Raw genomic sequence first — 14,593 nt, forward strand, 5'->3', positions numbered from 1 at the left:
GGCTAGTCCTGATCAGAGACCTTTCAGCAGGGATACAGGCCACAAATCCACAAACCCCAGCTCCACAGAGGGGCTCTCTGTCTGGGCTGGTGAGACTGGGGGCGGATTTGGGTGTCTGACAGTCAGCGTGAAAAAAAAAAACTGGGATCTGGCACAGCCTGCCTGAAGCAGCCAACGACACAATAAATGTCACCAGATTCCCTTATCACTAATGAGTGGAAATGAAGCTCATTCACAGTGGCACAGAGGGAGAGATGGAGCGAGACAGCGAGCGAGAGAGAGAGAGAGAGAGAGAGAGAGAGAGAGAGAGAGAGAGAGAGAGAGAGAGAGAGAGGAAGGGGAGACATGAGAGATTTCAAAGAGGAGTAAAAAGGAATGGGTAGAAAAAGACTAACAAATGAAGGAGAGGAAATATTGAGTACAAGGAAGAGAGACAGATGACAAGTGAGTAAAGGGAGACACAGTGGAAAGATGGCGATAATGAATGTGAGTGGAAAGGGAAGGGAGCTGTGTGCACACGAGAGAGCAGGACAAGCTGAGAGACACAGAGATGCGGACTCTCAAGACGTGAACTACGTCTTGCTGTGGGAATACAAAACAGTGCATTTGTGTCTGGGAAATCAAACTTACTGAACTGAAAAAAAGGTTGAGCGACAAAGGGACAATGATGGTGCCGAGTGCTGACGGTGACATGGAACACAGGGAGAAGAGGTGATGTCCACTGGAAATGAGGATGGGAGGATGCTGTGTGTGTGTGTGTGTGTGTGTGTGTGTGTGTGTGTGTGTGTGTGGGCTTAGCGTGTGTTCAGTGTGTGTTTAGTATGTGTGCGTTTAGTTTGTGTGTTCGCCCAGGATGGATGTCAGTGTGGCTTTGTCCCATCCGACTGGAGTCGCATAGGCAGCAGCACTCTTCACGTGGCACTTGCTGCAGCATCCTTGCCTTGCTGTCTCTCCTCCCTCCTCCTTGTTTCAGCTCCACTCAGCCCAAGCTCCTGCTGTTTTGATAAGCATTAAAGGGAAACAGGGACAACTGCCAGAGGGTTGAGGTGCAAACTCTACTCACTTGTACTTCCACACACAGGCTCACACGCGCACACACACACACACACACACACGCACACACCTTTTCATATCAAAGGGATACAGCCCAAACAGAGCTAGAAGTTCACTGCCATCAATGTAGGAATATAAAACACAGACTTCTGTAGCCCGCCTCAGAAATCCTGGACTGCAGTGGCCAGTCATGCATCACTGCTCTGGACAAGTACTCTGGCGTGGGCATGAACGAACAGACACATCAGGGGTAGCACCAAGCTATGGCATACAGGATTTGGTTCAGCGTGCTAGAGAAAGAGACAGAGTGTGGCTGTGTGCATGTGTATAGCTTATTAACATTGGGATGGGAGGCTAGAGGCAGGAGCAGAGGTTACGCAAAACATCAAACAGCTGACCACTAGTGGAGTCATTATTGCACTACACTACATACACTATTACAAATCATGCTAAGCTGGCATTAAGACAGTGAGCATGCAATTTGAATGTGAATTAAAATTCAACTGTGGTATACAGTCGTCATTAAAATTGTGAATTTGTACGGAATACCGAAAAGGTTGCTGACCTGAGAGATACACACCCGCACACTAGTGTGCACATGCGCATACACACACAGTGTGGGTGTGGGTGTGTGTGTGAGTGGGAGGGAGAGATACAGGGACTCAAAGAAAACATGCAGAGCTTTCCTCCTGTGAGCTGGACCGTCAGTCCAGCTCCCCCTAGGAGGGCTGGCTACTGCTACACTATTACTCATCTTCCTTAGAATGCATTTGTGTGTGTGTGTGTGTGTGTGTGTGTGTGTCTGTGTGTGTGTGTATGTCTGTGTGTGTGTGTGTGTGTCTGTGTGTGTGTGTATGTCTGTGTGTGTGTGTGTGTGTGTGTGTGTGTGTATGTCTGTGTGTGTGTGTGTGTGTCTGTGTGTGTGTGTATGTCTGTGTGTGTGTGTGTGTGTGTGTGTGTGTGTGCAGACAAACAAAACACATATGCCTGCTTGGCTTTTCAGTCACATATAATCTGCTCACTCACAAATAACTCTGCCACCTCTTCACAGAAAGTCTTCTGCTCACTCTCACACACAAACACCATCATTCACTCACACACAGACACGTACACGGTCACGGACACACACACACACAAACAACCATACACCTGTTAAGTCCTTATGGAGCAATTGGTCAACTGGTATGGCACTGGTAGCAGGGAAACTCACATACAAGCTCCAAATCCAGGTGCAATGTTAGCAATCTGGAGTTTTTCCCCTTAGTTGGGCCTGGTGGTCAGGCTGACCCACAATTAGATCCAGCCCACACAGACCTGATAGCTGCAGGATATGTTAAATCCCCACAGCTTAATAAAAGATATACACTACCACAACAGGAGCGAAATGTGGCTTCCAGATGCAGGTCACACAGCAGGGGACAGGACTGGAATTACAGGGATGAGACCAGAGCAGCCAACACCACAGATTTACTCCAGGTTACCCCGCAACAGGTGCAGCGCAGTAGAAGTGAACACCACCCAAGGTACCAGGTTCAAGAGGCAGCACCAGAGCACCAGATATGAGCTGTCATGATGGTCTCTCCAGCTCCAGGTGACGCAAGCACAGCTTAAACCAACTCAGGTACTGCATCTCCTCAAGTGTCCAAAAAGCAGGATGACTACTCCAAAACAACAAAAATGAACAAAAGATCAACAAAAATCCTCATGCTAATGTCTGGACCATTCTGGCTAATGCCCCATTCTAGTGGAAACAATCAAGTGTCTGGTATTTCTCTGTCCAGTTTCTCCATAACAGAATTCTGAAGTTTAACATCATAGAAATTCAAAGCCAGTCACACGGCAGATATCCAGACATCTATCAAGACACTGTTTTCCTGAAGCGTTGTTAATATTGTTCTTTGTAAGCTATGCATAAAAAGAAAACAACCTCTATGGCACAGCCATAACAAGGCGTTCTCATCTACGGAGAGGCACTTAGCATTGTTGCCGTCCTCTCCTCCGGTCACCCCTGGCCATTAAAGGCGCTGGGCTGGGCTTCATAAGGCGCCGGCGCCGCCGCCAGGACACTCGTCGGGCCCGTATTAGCAGTGGAGTGGTATGCACCTGCTCCACTGTCTGCTGAGCTGCGCCACTAAAATCAGAGGGGCAATTTACACCCCACCATTATAATACCTCAATAATAACCGTCTATAAATGTAATATAGTGATACTGCTGATGCACGCGGTTACACTGATTCAGTCGGGCCGTGAGCGAGGAAAGGGAAGGGGAGGGGTGGAGTGGAGTGGGGGTGTGTGAGGGAATATATATATATATATATAAGGCCCCTTCAGTGGATCATTGGGGCAAAGAGATGGGAGCACAGGCCGCCTCACGGTCATGCTTGGGGGTGCTGTTTGGGTCATTGGGATAGCAAGAGGAGAGGAGGAGGAGGAGGAGGAGGAAGAGGAGGGAGGAGGAGGAGGAGGAGGGGGGAGGAGGAGGAGGAGGAGGGGGGAGGAGGAGGAAGAGGAGGGAGGAGGAGGAGGAGGAAGAGAAGGAGGGAGGAGGAGGAGGAAGAGGAGGGAGGAGGAGGAGGAGGAAGAGGAGGAGGGAGGAGGAGAAGGCTAAAAGAAATGAACACTGACTGGAAGCTGGGGAAGAGGGAAGAACAAGAAGAGTGAGTAATGCAATGCAAAGCAGTTCTGAATGGACTGGACTTCAATGATGTCAAAGTGGCAAACAGGCCCACATTCATGAACACACTAGCCCAAAGGTCGCATTCTGTTCTGCAGAAATCGAAAATGCATGGGCGAAAAAAAAAACATGTCGCTTCGCTGGGCTGAGAAATCCAAACGGAAGCTAAAAATCCCCTCCACATAAAAGTTTGTAGCCAGGGGGGCTTTCAGCTGGGTGCAGAGGGGGGAGCGGCTTTTTCATCAATATGATTAATTCCCAGTTCATCAGCATTCATTGCCCTGTTTGTTTGCTCATTCTGTTCTCTCTCATTCACGCTCTTCCAGACTGTCTTTCACTTGTGCAGTCCCAGAGTCGCCCAACTTCCCGCTCCAGACCGTAATTAAAGCGCTCATTTGCCACACAGATTCATTTTTAATGCTCAGAGTCCTTCACAATAACAAATAACTTCCCTGGACATGGTCCCATGAAGCCCTCCACCTTAAGTGCATAAGTGCACTTTTATTTAATGCTTGAGTTCACAGTTCAATTCACTTAATATGGACTCCCGAGTCCAGGCCTCATCCAACTGGAACCAAAATATTTGCAAAGATGTAATAAAAATGACAACAGCTGGGAGAGCAATAAGGAAGACGGAGAATGAGAATGTTTTGGGCTTTGGAGAGGCATGATGTCCATCTAAAGTTCATTAACATGTGGATGTACAAACGAAAAGTGTTTCCAAACTTCTGATGAGGGTGAACGGAGGTCTGAAGGAGAGTGATGTTGGAGAAGCCTTGTGATGGTACAGAAACACCACATACAGAACGTCAACACACACTTCTACTGTACATACCCTCAGACAGACAGACAGACAGACAGACACGCATGCACACATATTCAACTATATGAACCACGCTTGATAGGCAAGCAATTACCTGCAAACAACAACCCCAACTAGGAGAGCAACTGGCACACACATGTACACATACTGTATAGAAATCCGCACAACCGACCACCCAAGCATACGCATGCACTTACATGGCATCTATGTTCTACTACCTGAAGTAAAAGGAAAGTTCATTTAATTCTACAATTAATCTATCTTACAAGTGCACAAGAGGCTCCCTTTAAGGTATATAGAGGTTAAGGTATAACACAGCACCCGTTCTCAAGGGTTGTATGTCAAAGGGACATAAATTCACTGGGCTGGATCGATTTCTGCATCCAGCCAAAACCTCCATTTAAATGAGCTACAATTTATTTTTTTCGAAACTTTCTTTTTTTCCCCCTCTCAAAACTTTGTGTGCTGGTAGGTCACCTTATTTCCATAAATGACATATTCATGTTTTATTCCATACCATTCTTTTCTGTCCTGAAAGTAATCTGGAGAGCATTCTGCCGCAGTACGCCTCTCGGATGCACAGAGGAATAGATAGCAGGGCTTTTGCAGTTGACAAATAACTTCAATTGAGTGGTACAGGGAGTCAGTCATTTTTTAGGGTTGTTATTAGAAAGCAAGTGTAGGGCCTTAAGCCAAAATAAGAGCTTTAAAAATGATTTAAAAACACAGAAGCCAAGGAGAGTGTAACAAATGCTCTTGATTTTAGGCGTGCCTGAACTCCAAGGCAGTGAATTTGAACTCCAAATCCTGCAGTCCTGCGTCATGAGCAGTCACTCACTCAAACTTCCATGTGCAACACAGCGCACTTTGTTACATAGGCTCAATCCTGTTCAAATTGTTGTGGATTTGTGCACCTGAGTAAAGGTGGAGGGCATCCAGGGTATGGAACAGAGAGGCAATGTAGAAAATATGCACCATCACACAAAAAGCTATTTCATTCAGATTCATTTTAACTCTCAACAGAGTGAAGGGATGATTTTTATCGCTAGTGTTCTAAACAGCAGGCCATAAAGCAATGATGAGACTTTTCTGAAATCACAGAGCCAACTGCTGAGTGACTGAGCAGGTTGAGACTTCAGCTCCCAATTTCTAAGCAGAGCTTAATACAGTTGAATAGGCATGCACGTGTGTATAAGCATACATCATCAGTTATTTTTCTAGAGCAATGATTATAAACTCTGACACAAAACAACTTTTTTTGCCCTGGACTTCTGATGAGAGACAAAGTCAGAGAGAGAGAGAGAGAGAGAGAGAGAGAGAGAGAGAGAGAGAGAGAGAGAGAGAGAGAGAGAGAGAGAGAGAGAGAGAGAGAGAAAAGGCAAAACTGGCACTTTCAGTCTGACAAGAGAAATGTCATGCAAATGTAGCGTTTAGAAAATCAAGGTATTTTTCCTCCCCCCCCCCCCCTTCCTCTCTTATTCAGTGCCTCCATTTCTTTCTCTGGATTTTTTTTTAATTTCACAGTTGGATGCACAAAAATAAATGATGACCAGGAAACCTATCTCGGCAACATGCTGTATTTTGAGGGACTATTTTTGGTGTTGAGGCCTTTAGCTAAGAATAATATTTGTTGGCCTGTAAATAAGGGTGTGTGGAGATAAGAACTAAGGCTGGCTGGCCACCATTTCTCACATGAAATAATGGCTTATCCTCTTACCCCCATGTGTGGAACTGCAGAAATCCACCAGACAAATTCTTCAGCATTAATCTCAGTTATATAAACACATACAAACACAAACTCTTATACTCTCTCTCTCTCTCTCTCACACTCACACTCACACTCTCACACACACACACACACACACACACACACACACACACACACACACACACACACACACACACACACACACACACACACACAAACTCACACATATTTACACACATTTTCTCTCTCACACATGCACACTTCTTAATGACAAACTTATTGTATTTGTCCTTTATAAATATTTTCAATATACTTTGGCATTATTGTATCCGGATATCCTAAAACAGGTTTGTGGGTTGGTAGCAATACATAAAGGCCGGTTATAATGCACAAACACACACCACAAGGGGTCTGGAGGACAAAAAGACCTGGGCCTAAGTCGCCACTGGAAGTGTTGACAGACTTCTGGCCCGTCTCCCACCCCAACACAAAAGCACTTAGTTGCGTGGTGGAGATGCGGGTGGGGAGCATTGTGCACAGCGGGCTGCCGCCGCACTGATATTAAAGCGCCTTGAGCTCTGGGGAAATGGCGGCATTGTTAGCGGTTTGTTTATGTCTTAAAGATCAATGTTCATAGCTGAATTATTCATAAAAGTGCCTGGTGTCAGAACAGACCAGGGGGTGGAGAGAGAAATGGATCATGGACCTGTGCAGGCAGACAAACACACACACACACACACACACACACACACACACACACACACACACACACACACACACGCGCGCGCGAACAGACAGACAGACAGACAAACAGCACTCATACAAACACTCATACAAACAGCCTTTACTGTTCAGGGAGAGCAACAAACAGTCAAACATTTGAATAAATACGACTCTGAAACACAAAGTAATCCTCAATACACAAACATTCGCACACAGACAAACACACTCACATCCAAGTGTATGCTGACAAACACACACAGAAGCGCACGCAGATGAGTTCTGCATGTAACCCCAAAACACTCAAAACACAAACACGTGCTGTCGAATCTCCTTAACTATTCATTGGGCATTAGCCATTCAGCTTCAGCCATTCAGCTTCAGCCATTCGGGCTCTGTCTTAATTGTCATTCTCTGATGCACAGCTCGCTATTTGCCATCGTTTTTCCCACCCCGGCCATCGCGGGGGCCTGATGGGATACCCCTCAGCACGCTGCGGGCGCATGCGATAGATGCATCTCTGGGGTTTTTGCCCGGTGTCACGCCGGAAGTCTTCCCGGGGAGGCATTTGGGGGAGTGGGGTTTGGGGGAAGGAGAGCGTTGGGGTACTTCTGATCCCCAAGCATACTCTAGCTAACTCCAAATTAGCTCTGGCCCCTGCTGACTCGGGCTGCATATCAAGCACTACCCATTGACATTCGCTGAATGATTCATTAAAGCTAATTAGATTGGCTGACGGGAGGGGAGGGGACTGTGGCTGATTATTTCCCCCTCACAGAGGGAAAAAAAAAAAAAAAAACACATCTCCAAAGGACTTGCACTTCAGTCATCCCAGCAGCAGAGGGGGATAGTGAGGCAGAGTGGGGGCAGGGTCGTCGCTTGGTGTGGGTTTATTATGGGCCTGGTGTGCTGCTAGCTGTGTTAGAGCTGACCCCATCTGGATGTGTGGAGACTGGCCTGGCCGCGTGTCTCTGGACGAGCATAAAGCTGGTCCTCTCGGCCCAACACTCTCGCAAAGTCCCAGCTGCGCTCAGCACGTCGCTGCCTTGGCCTGTCTCTTATTCTGACGACTTCTATCACTCTCTCTTTATCTCCTTTTTGGTCTGTCTGTCTCTCTCTCTCTGCCTCATGCTCTACCTATCAGACACATGCACACACACATTCATACACACACACACACACACACACACACACACACACACACACTCCCATGCAGCAGTTGGGTCGACAGCCATAAAGGCAGCCATAAAGCGCAGGTCCAGGTGAGGAAAGCTGCTCTTTATTTTGAATTCAGTGACAGGGTCCTGAGCGGCGGCTTAGCGCCAGCAGATGGCTGGGACTCCAGGCGGCCCACATTAACACTGAAACTGTCCGTCAGGCACAGCAGGGCCGTAACCAGGGCCAAAGTAACACACTCCCAGAGAGGGCACACAGAGGCCCTCTCACAGCACTCATTTACTCACTCAGGCCACCATGTTCTTTCAGCAACTGCAGGAACACACTGCAGAGGTCTTTGAACACCTTCAAAATGTTTTTGCAAAAATTCCATGCAATATCTAACCAACCATTCCCCTTTCTCCACCAAGAGTGTCAACTATGTGCAATTCATGCTTTTGAGAGTAAGGGCTACCACTGAGGGCAGTGTCGAATGGTTTATGAGGACGCCACGTTCATAGCTTTTGGAAAAGGCAGTAAATTCGCCCAAGGAGTTGGGCTAGTCACGGAGAGCAAGGAGGATGTAGATCACACACATAGGTTTGCTCTGCTCATGGCATCTTCAGAGCTGTGAGCCTGTAGCCAGAAGCTCACCATAAGAAAACACAGTGTCCTGAAATACCCTCGTCAGCTAGCGTTAATGAGAAGAAAACTGATCTTACGGTACCACGTGACTTCGTTAAGATGGAAAAAAAAAAACAAACATAAAGCATCTAGTCTTAAGGGATTACATGCTCAAATCCTCTTTTCCACTTATTTATTTGATGTATTAATTAAAAGACCTTAATTCTATTAAGACAGGTTGTTTTCTTGACCTGACTTATTAACTTATTATTAACTTCTGATCTTGACTGGGATTGAAAGGAATATGCCCAGTCGCCCCCCCCCCCCCCCCCCCCCCCCCCAGAGCTGTCTGCATGAGAAACAGCTATTGTTTATGTTTTCAGCCCCCTACCTTTGAAGTTCTTTTAGATGTACCACACTAGTAGGAGCGCTTAAGTATTCCGCACATGCACTCCACTGTATGTGGCGAAAGAACCACAGAGAGCAGGGGAGGGGGAGAGGGGAAGATAAAATGCAGACACAGGGGAACTCACACATTCTGTGTGTGGACCAAAGACATGGTAAATCAAAAGGAGGGAAAGGAAAAAGAAAAAGACAGAGAGAGAGAGAGAGAGAGAGAGAGAGAGAGAGAGAGAGAGAGAGAGAGAGAGAGAGAGAGAGAGAGAGAGAGAGAAAAAAGAGACAACAAAGCTGAAGGGGCACAGATCACTCACCACTTGGCCATTCTGAGGGTTCTTGTGGGCGTATGGAGGACCGCGGATATGGTTCCACATCTGACCAGAGGTCATGGCGAACACAACGCACTGGGGAGACGAATAGACAAATGGAAGGATGGAAAGAGGAAGAGAGATGGAGAGAGGTAGAGAGATGGAGAGAGAGGAGAAGAGATACAAATAGAACAAATGTAAGAGAATAAGAAATGTAATCCAATCGATCATGTGGCCAAGATGCACCCAAAGTCAACATAAACTCCAGCCTTGACAAACAGCGAGAACAACTAAGTTGCTTTGAGTGAGTCTGAAATGAGTCTGAGGCCACACTGACTGCACATTCTGTGAGTAAACAATGTAACAGTGTTAGACTACCTGTTCTACCGGATTTGGTATATAGCAAATTATATAGCAAATTTCTTAAATTACAATGTTTGTAGTTTGTAAGAATTTCTTATGACACAGCATGCAAGACACAGGATGCGCAGAAGACTCAACTCTAATTCCTGTTAGAATCACACACAATGTACAGAACTCTAGCTCTTTTCCCAGCATCACATCACATCACATCACAATACAGGCTTGAGCCAGAAAGAATAGTAATAAAAAGACAACTTTTTGACTTCAACAATTTGACTTCAACAATTTGACGGTGTGATTTTGCCATCCTACCAGGGCAGCCATGGCCCAGCCGGTCTTGTTGTAGATGAACTCCAGGTTGTTCCTGCGCAGGTAGAGCAGCCCCCCCACCAGAGACACCAGCAGAGCCAGAGCAATGGTGCCAGAGTAGTTGGGTGGACGAAACACCCGGATCTGGAGGTGAGAAGGGAGGGAGGAAGAGAGGAATCAAGGAAGAATGAATGAATGAATGAATGAATGAATGAATGCAAAGGAAGAAAGGAGGGAAGGGGGAAAAAGGGAAATGAGAGGCTTAAGAAAAAAAAAAAAACAGCAATCCTGGGACTTGCTGGAGGTGTTGTGGGTGGACAGTCAGAAGGCAAATGTCAAACAATTCCCCAGAAATGCCAAACGGTGTCTCCCAAATGTCATGCCACAGATGATGAATATGACAAGGTAACATGAAATGATATAAACACACAAACTAATCTGCATAAATATGAAGGGTTTGTGAAACACCATTATGATACACTACTATTACAGAGGTGTGAACAAAAAATGACAGGATTTAATATACTGGTGAAAAGGCCTGCCTTGGATGGGGGAAATACAAATGAAATGTTTGAACGATGTAATCAAAATACACATATGAAACTACAGTTACCACAGTCCTGTTCTGTGTGTGTGAGAGAGAACATGTAGTGTATGTGTGTGCATACCTAGATATATATTCATGTTATGGCATGCCTTGCTGTGGATTTACTGTATGAATTGATGAGTATGCCAGGGCCATACCAGGGATGGAAATTCAATATTTTGTCCACCTGCCACTGTGGCTGGTGGATTCAAATTCTACCAGCTACTCAACTTTTTTACCATCCACTAGAGAAACGGTATGAACATGTGATATGATTATAGTAACCAAAATTATCACGGTTATCGGCATCATTGCGATACGATTAAAATGTGCTGAATTTTGCCCTAAACCTACCAACTGTCCTCCAAGCATAGTAGCAACAAAACTAAAGGTCAACAGAACCGCATGCCATAGTGTCTTTTCATAAAAGTGGTGTGGTAGGTGTGAGTTCTGGAGCCTCCTATAATCCAACTATCCAACTTGATCTTACTATACACATCATCAGATTTAATTATTCACAGGTATCAAGGCTATATTTAACATGAAATCATGAAAGTTCTGAAATCATGCACTAAACAATTTAAGCACAGCTCAGCTTTAAGAAACGTAAATATATGCATGCTTAGCATTTTGTGAAACTACGTTGAAAAACACTGGTTTTAATATTTACAGTTAAAATGTATTTTGTATTTGGCCTTTTATGAAATCATGAGTATTACAAAAGCCCAAAGTTGGAGACCATGTAGACATCTGCTTCAATTTCAAAACTGGATTACTCTGGACCGGCTAATTTTATAGGGGAATGCTTTACACCTTTGTGTTCGTTAAGTTCTTCTGTTTATTCTGATATAAGGTTTGTAATTTATTGAATGAAGAGTTTGTGAGATATTTCACCACAACGAATGGGTGTGGAGATGTGTGTCCGTCTGAATCATAGGTCTAAATAGCAGCGAGTCATAGTTTTCCTTGAAGGCGTCGCGGGCCGGATTAAAATAGCTATACGGGCCACTTCAAAGGAATATTTGTGAGAATATTAGCCTGTGAAGATACAACGCAAATGCACAGATCTCGCTAGATTTATGTTTATGCAGTCATTCTGAAATAAGCTAGCAGTAGCACATGAAAGCATAGTGACAGTTTCTTAACTTGGTAGTGGCAAAAAGTGAAGTGCTGAGCCAGTGCCTATGCTGCGGGCGGCGGCTCACTGGTAGTTATTGTAGATAACTTTAAATCAGCGCGATTTAGGCTGGGACGTGATCCCGACAAGACACTTTCTTATTTTGAACTATAAATACCTATGAAATTTAGACCAGATCTGACTATTTGTAGTATGCTAGCTCTATATACAGTGCATCCGGAAAGTTTTCAGACCCTTTCAAGTTTTCCACATTTTGTTATGTTTCAGTCTCATCTTAAAATGGATTCAATTTTTTTTTTTTCCCTCATCAATCTACACACAATACTCCAACACTCCACAAAAAAGCAGGTGTTTGGAGTGTCCTTCTTTAAGCTCCTCTCATCCTCTTGAAGGAATTCTGGATCTCATTCATAGTGACCTGTTACCTGGTACCTTGGTTACCTGTCTGACCAAGGCCCTTCGTCCCAGATTACTCAGTTTGGTAAAGTGATGTGTGTCTCTCTTAATAATCCAATGAATTGATTTAGGCACAGGTGGACTCAATCAAGTTGTAGAAGCATCACAAGTAGGATGCACCAGAGCTCAATTGCAAGTGTCATAACAAAGGGTCTGAAATGTATGTAAATGAAATATTTCAGTCTTTTATTTTTTTATAAATTTACAAAACACTCCAAACACCTGCTTTTTTGTGGAGTGTTGAGGTATTGTGTGTAGATTAATGAGGGAAAAAAAATATTGAATCAATTTTAAGATCAGTCTGAAACAAAACAAAATGTGGAAAGGATCTGAAAACTTTCCAGATGCACTGTAGGCCTATTTACCCGCCACAGTGGCTGGTAAGTTACCAAATTCACCCGCATTTGGCGGGTGCTAATTTCCATCCCTGGTACATACACAAAATGTGTGCTACTGGGTATGTTTGATCTTTGACTGAGAGATTGATTATGTATAACAGTGTGTGTGTGTGTGTGTGTGTGTGTGTGTGTGTGTGTGTGTCTGTTGTGTGTGTATGCACAACTGTGTATGACAGCATCTATATGTGTGTGATGGTTTCCACGTGACTCTGAGAGATGACCCCAGATGAGAGTGCGTGTGCCGGCCGGCCGGTCGTCTGGCTGCGGGGCTTCCACACTCGGGGACTATTTACGAGCACTGAGTGGCGAGGCCCCGCCGGTCATAAAGATGTTTTGTGCCTTTGGCTGAAGGTCGTAATGTTGCCTCAGAGACGCAGCGCCAACATCGCTGGCCTTCCTCTTTCCCAATGCTATTGGATTAACCCCGATAAAGAAGTGGGGAGGGTGCGGAGCCTGCCGCCATCCCATAATTCAAGTGCAGTTCGGCACTAGGCAGAGAACGCCATGGCAACCCGCCACCCAATGTCAAGGCCTGTTTTATTCTCAATATGTGGAGCGGCATCACAAGAATTAATGGCCGTGTGGCCAGTGGTATTATTGTAATGGAAAAATCCGACTGCTGATTTGAATTAAGTTGTAGCGATGGCTGCTTTTAAGGCTCCCTGCCCTGGTCATAGGGCCAGTAAGTGGGGGAGTGTACAAAGGGACTGATGCAGATGGCTCCTTCGCTCTCTTCAGGGAGAGCTAATGCTCCCGCAGCATGCCGGTGTTTGACCGCATAAAGGCTGGCGCGCGTGCAAAGTGCTTTGTTCCATTCATCGCTCGAGTGACTCGGGAGAGTCGGGGCCGAGATGAATCATGGCTAATGAGATTACCTCCGCCACGACTGGCCTCGGAGACCGCGGCCCCCGCGACAGACCGTCAGCCCAGGGTTTATCAGCGGGGCCCGCTGCCACACGCCGCGATCAGGGTCTCTGGCTGAGCTGAGGGGGCACTCAGAGGCCGGTGAATTTTGGTGGGGGGGGGGGGGGGGGCGCGTCACTGTGGGCCGATGAATATACGGGATAGTGGTGCTGATTGCTGATTGTGTGTGAGTGACCTGCAAATCTGTGGATGTTCTCTGCTTGTGTGTTTGCATGTGTGTATGCTGCATGTGGGCATTGCTGCAAGTATATTTTCACTTATTGTGTGTGTGTGTGTGTGCGCGTGTGTGTGTGTGCTCATACTGACCTGTACATCGGTCCGGTCAGCGATCCACTTGGCAAGCTGCTCCGAGGCAAAGCCGATGCGCTGCAGGTCAAAGGTGTCGGCCCTCTTTGGCTTCCCCTTGGCCGGGAAGTGCATGAACGTGGGGGCTGAGTTCATATTCAGCTGGAGGAGAGAAAACGAGATAAGAATGAGAAGAGGAAAGGAGAGGAGAGGAGAGGAGAGGAAAGGAGAGGAGAGGAGAGGGGAGAGGAGAGGAGAGGAGAGGAGAGTGGGCAGAAGACCAGAAGTGATCAGGAGAGGGGAAAAGCAAAAAGAATAGACGAGAGAGATGAAAGGAGATAAGAAGAGATAAGAGGATATAGGAAATATTTAAGAAGGAAATAATAGAAGGAGTTTGAGAAGATAGCAAGAGAGAGTGGGATGAAACAGGGCGCGGAGAGGTGGAATGAAGTCAGCGGGAAGAGGAGGAGGATGTTTAGGAAAGGAAAGATGAGAGCTGAGAAAAAAGGAGATAGAGAAATGGACAACAGAGGCTGTGGACAGGAGAGGCGAGGAGATAAGAGAACAGAGGAGGCGACACCAAAGACACAAAACCAATAAATCAAAAGCAACTTCAGAGCTGGCAGCAAACGAAGCAAAGAAACAAACAAATCAAAACAAACACACCTGA

At 45.9% G+C, this 14,593-nt stretch overlaps 1 protein-coding gene across 1 annotated transcript in view; it reads right to left on the reverse strand.

Annotated features, from left to right (window-relative positions):
- Positions 1–14,593, reverse strand: part of tusc3 (tumor suppressor candidate 3) — a 61,827-nt gene that overhangs the window by 20,951 nt on the left and 26,283 nt on the right. Inside the window, exons 4-6 of the mRNA XM_042056374.1 lie at positions 13,945–14,085; positions 10,140–10,280; positions 9,471–9,560 (exon numbers count right to left, since the gene is read on the reverse strand). Coding sequence (XP_041912308.1) covers positions 9,471–9,560; positions 10,140–10,280; positions 13,945–14,085 — 372 coding nt within the window. The remainder of the gene's footprint in view (positions 1–9,470; positions 9,561–10,139; positions 10,281–13,944; positions 14,086–14,593) is intronic.

The sequence above is a fragment of the Alosa sapidissima genome, chromosome 1 (assembly GCF_018492685.1).
Source record: "Alosa sapidissima isolate fAloSap1 chromosome 1, fAloSap1.pri, whole genome shotgun sequence".
NCBI lineage: Eukaryota > Metazoa > Chordata > Actinopteri > Clupeiformes > Clupeidae > Alosa > Alosa sapidissima.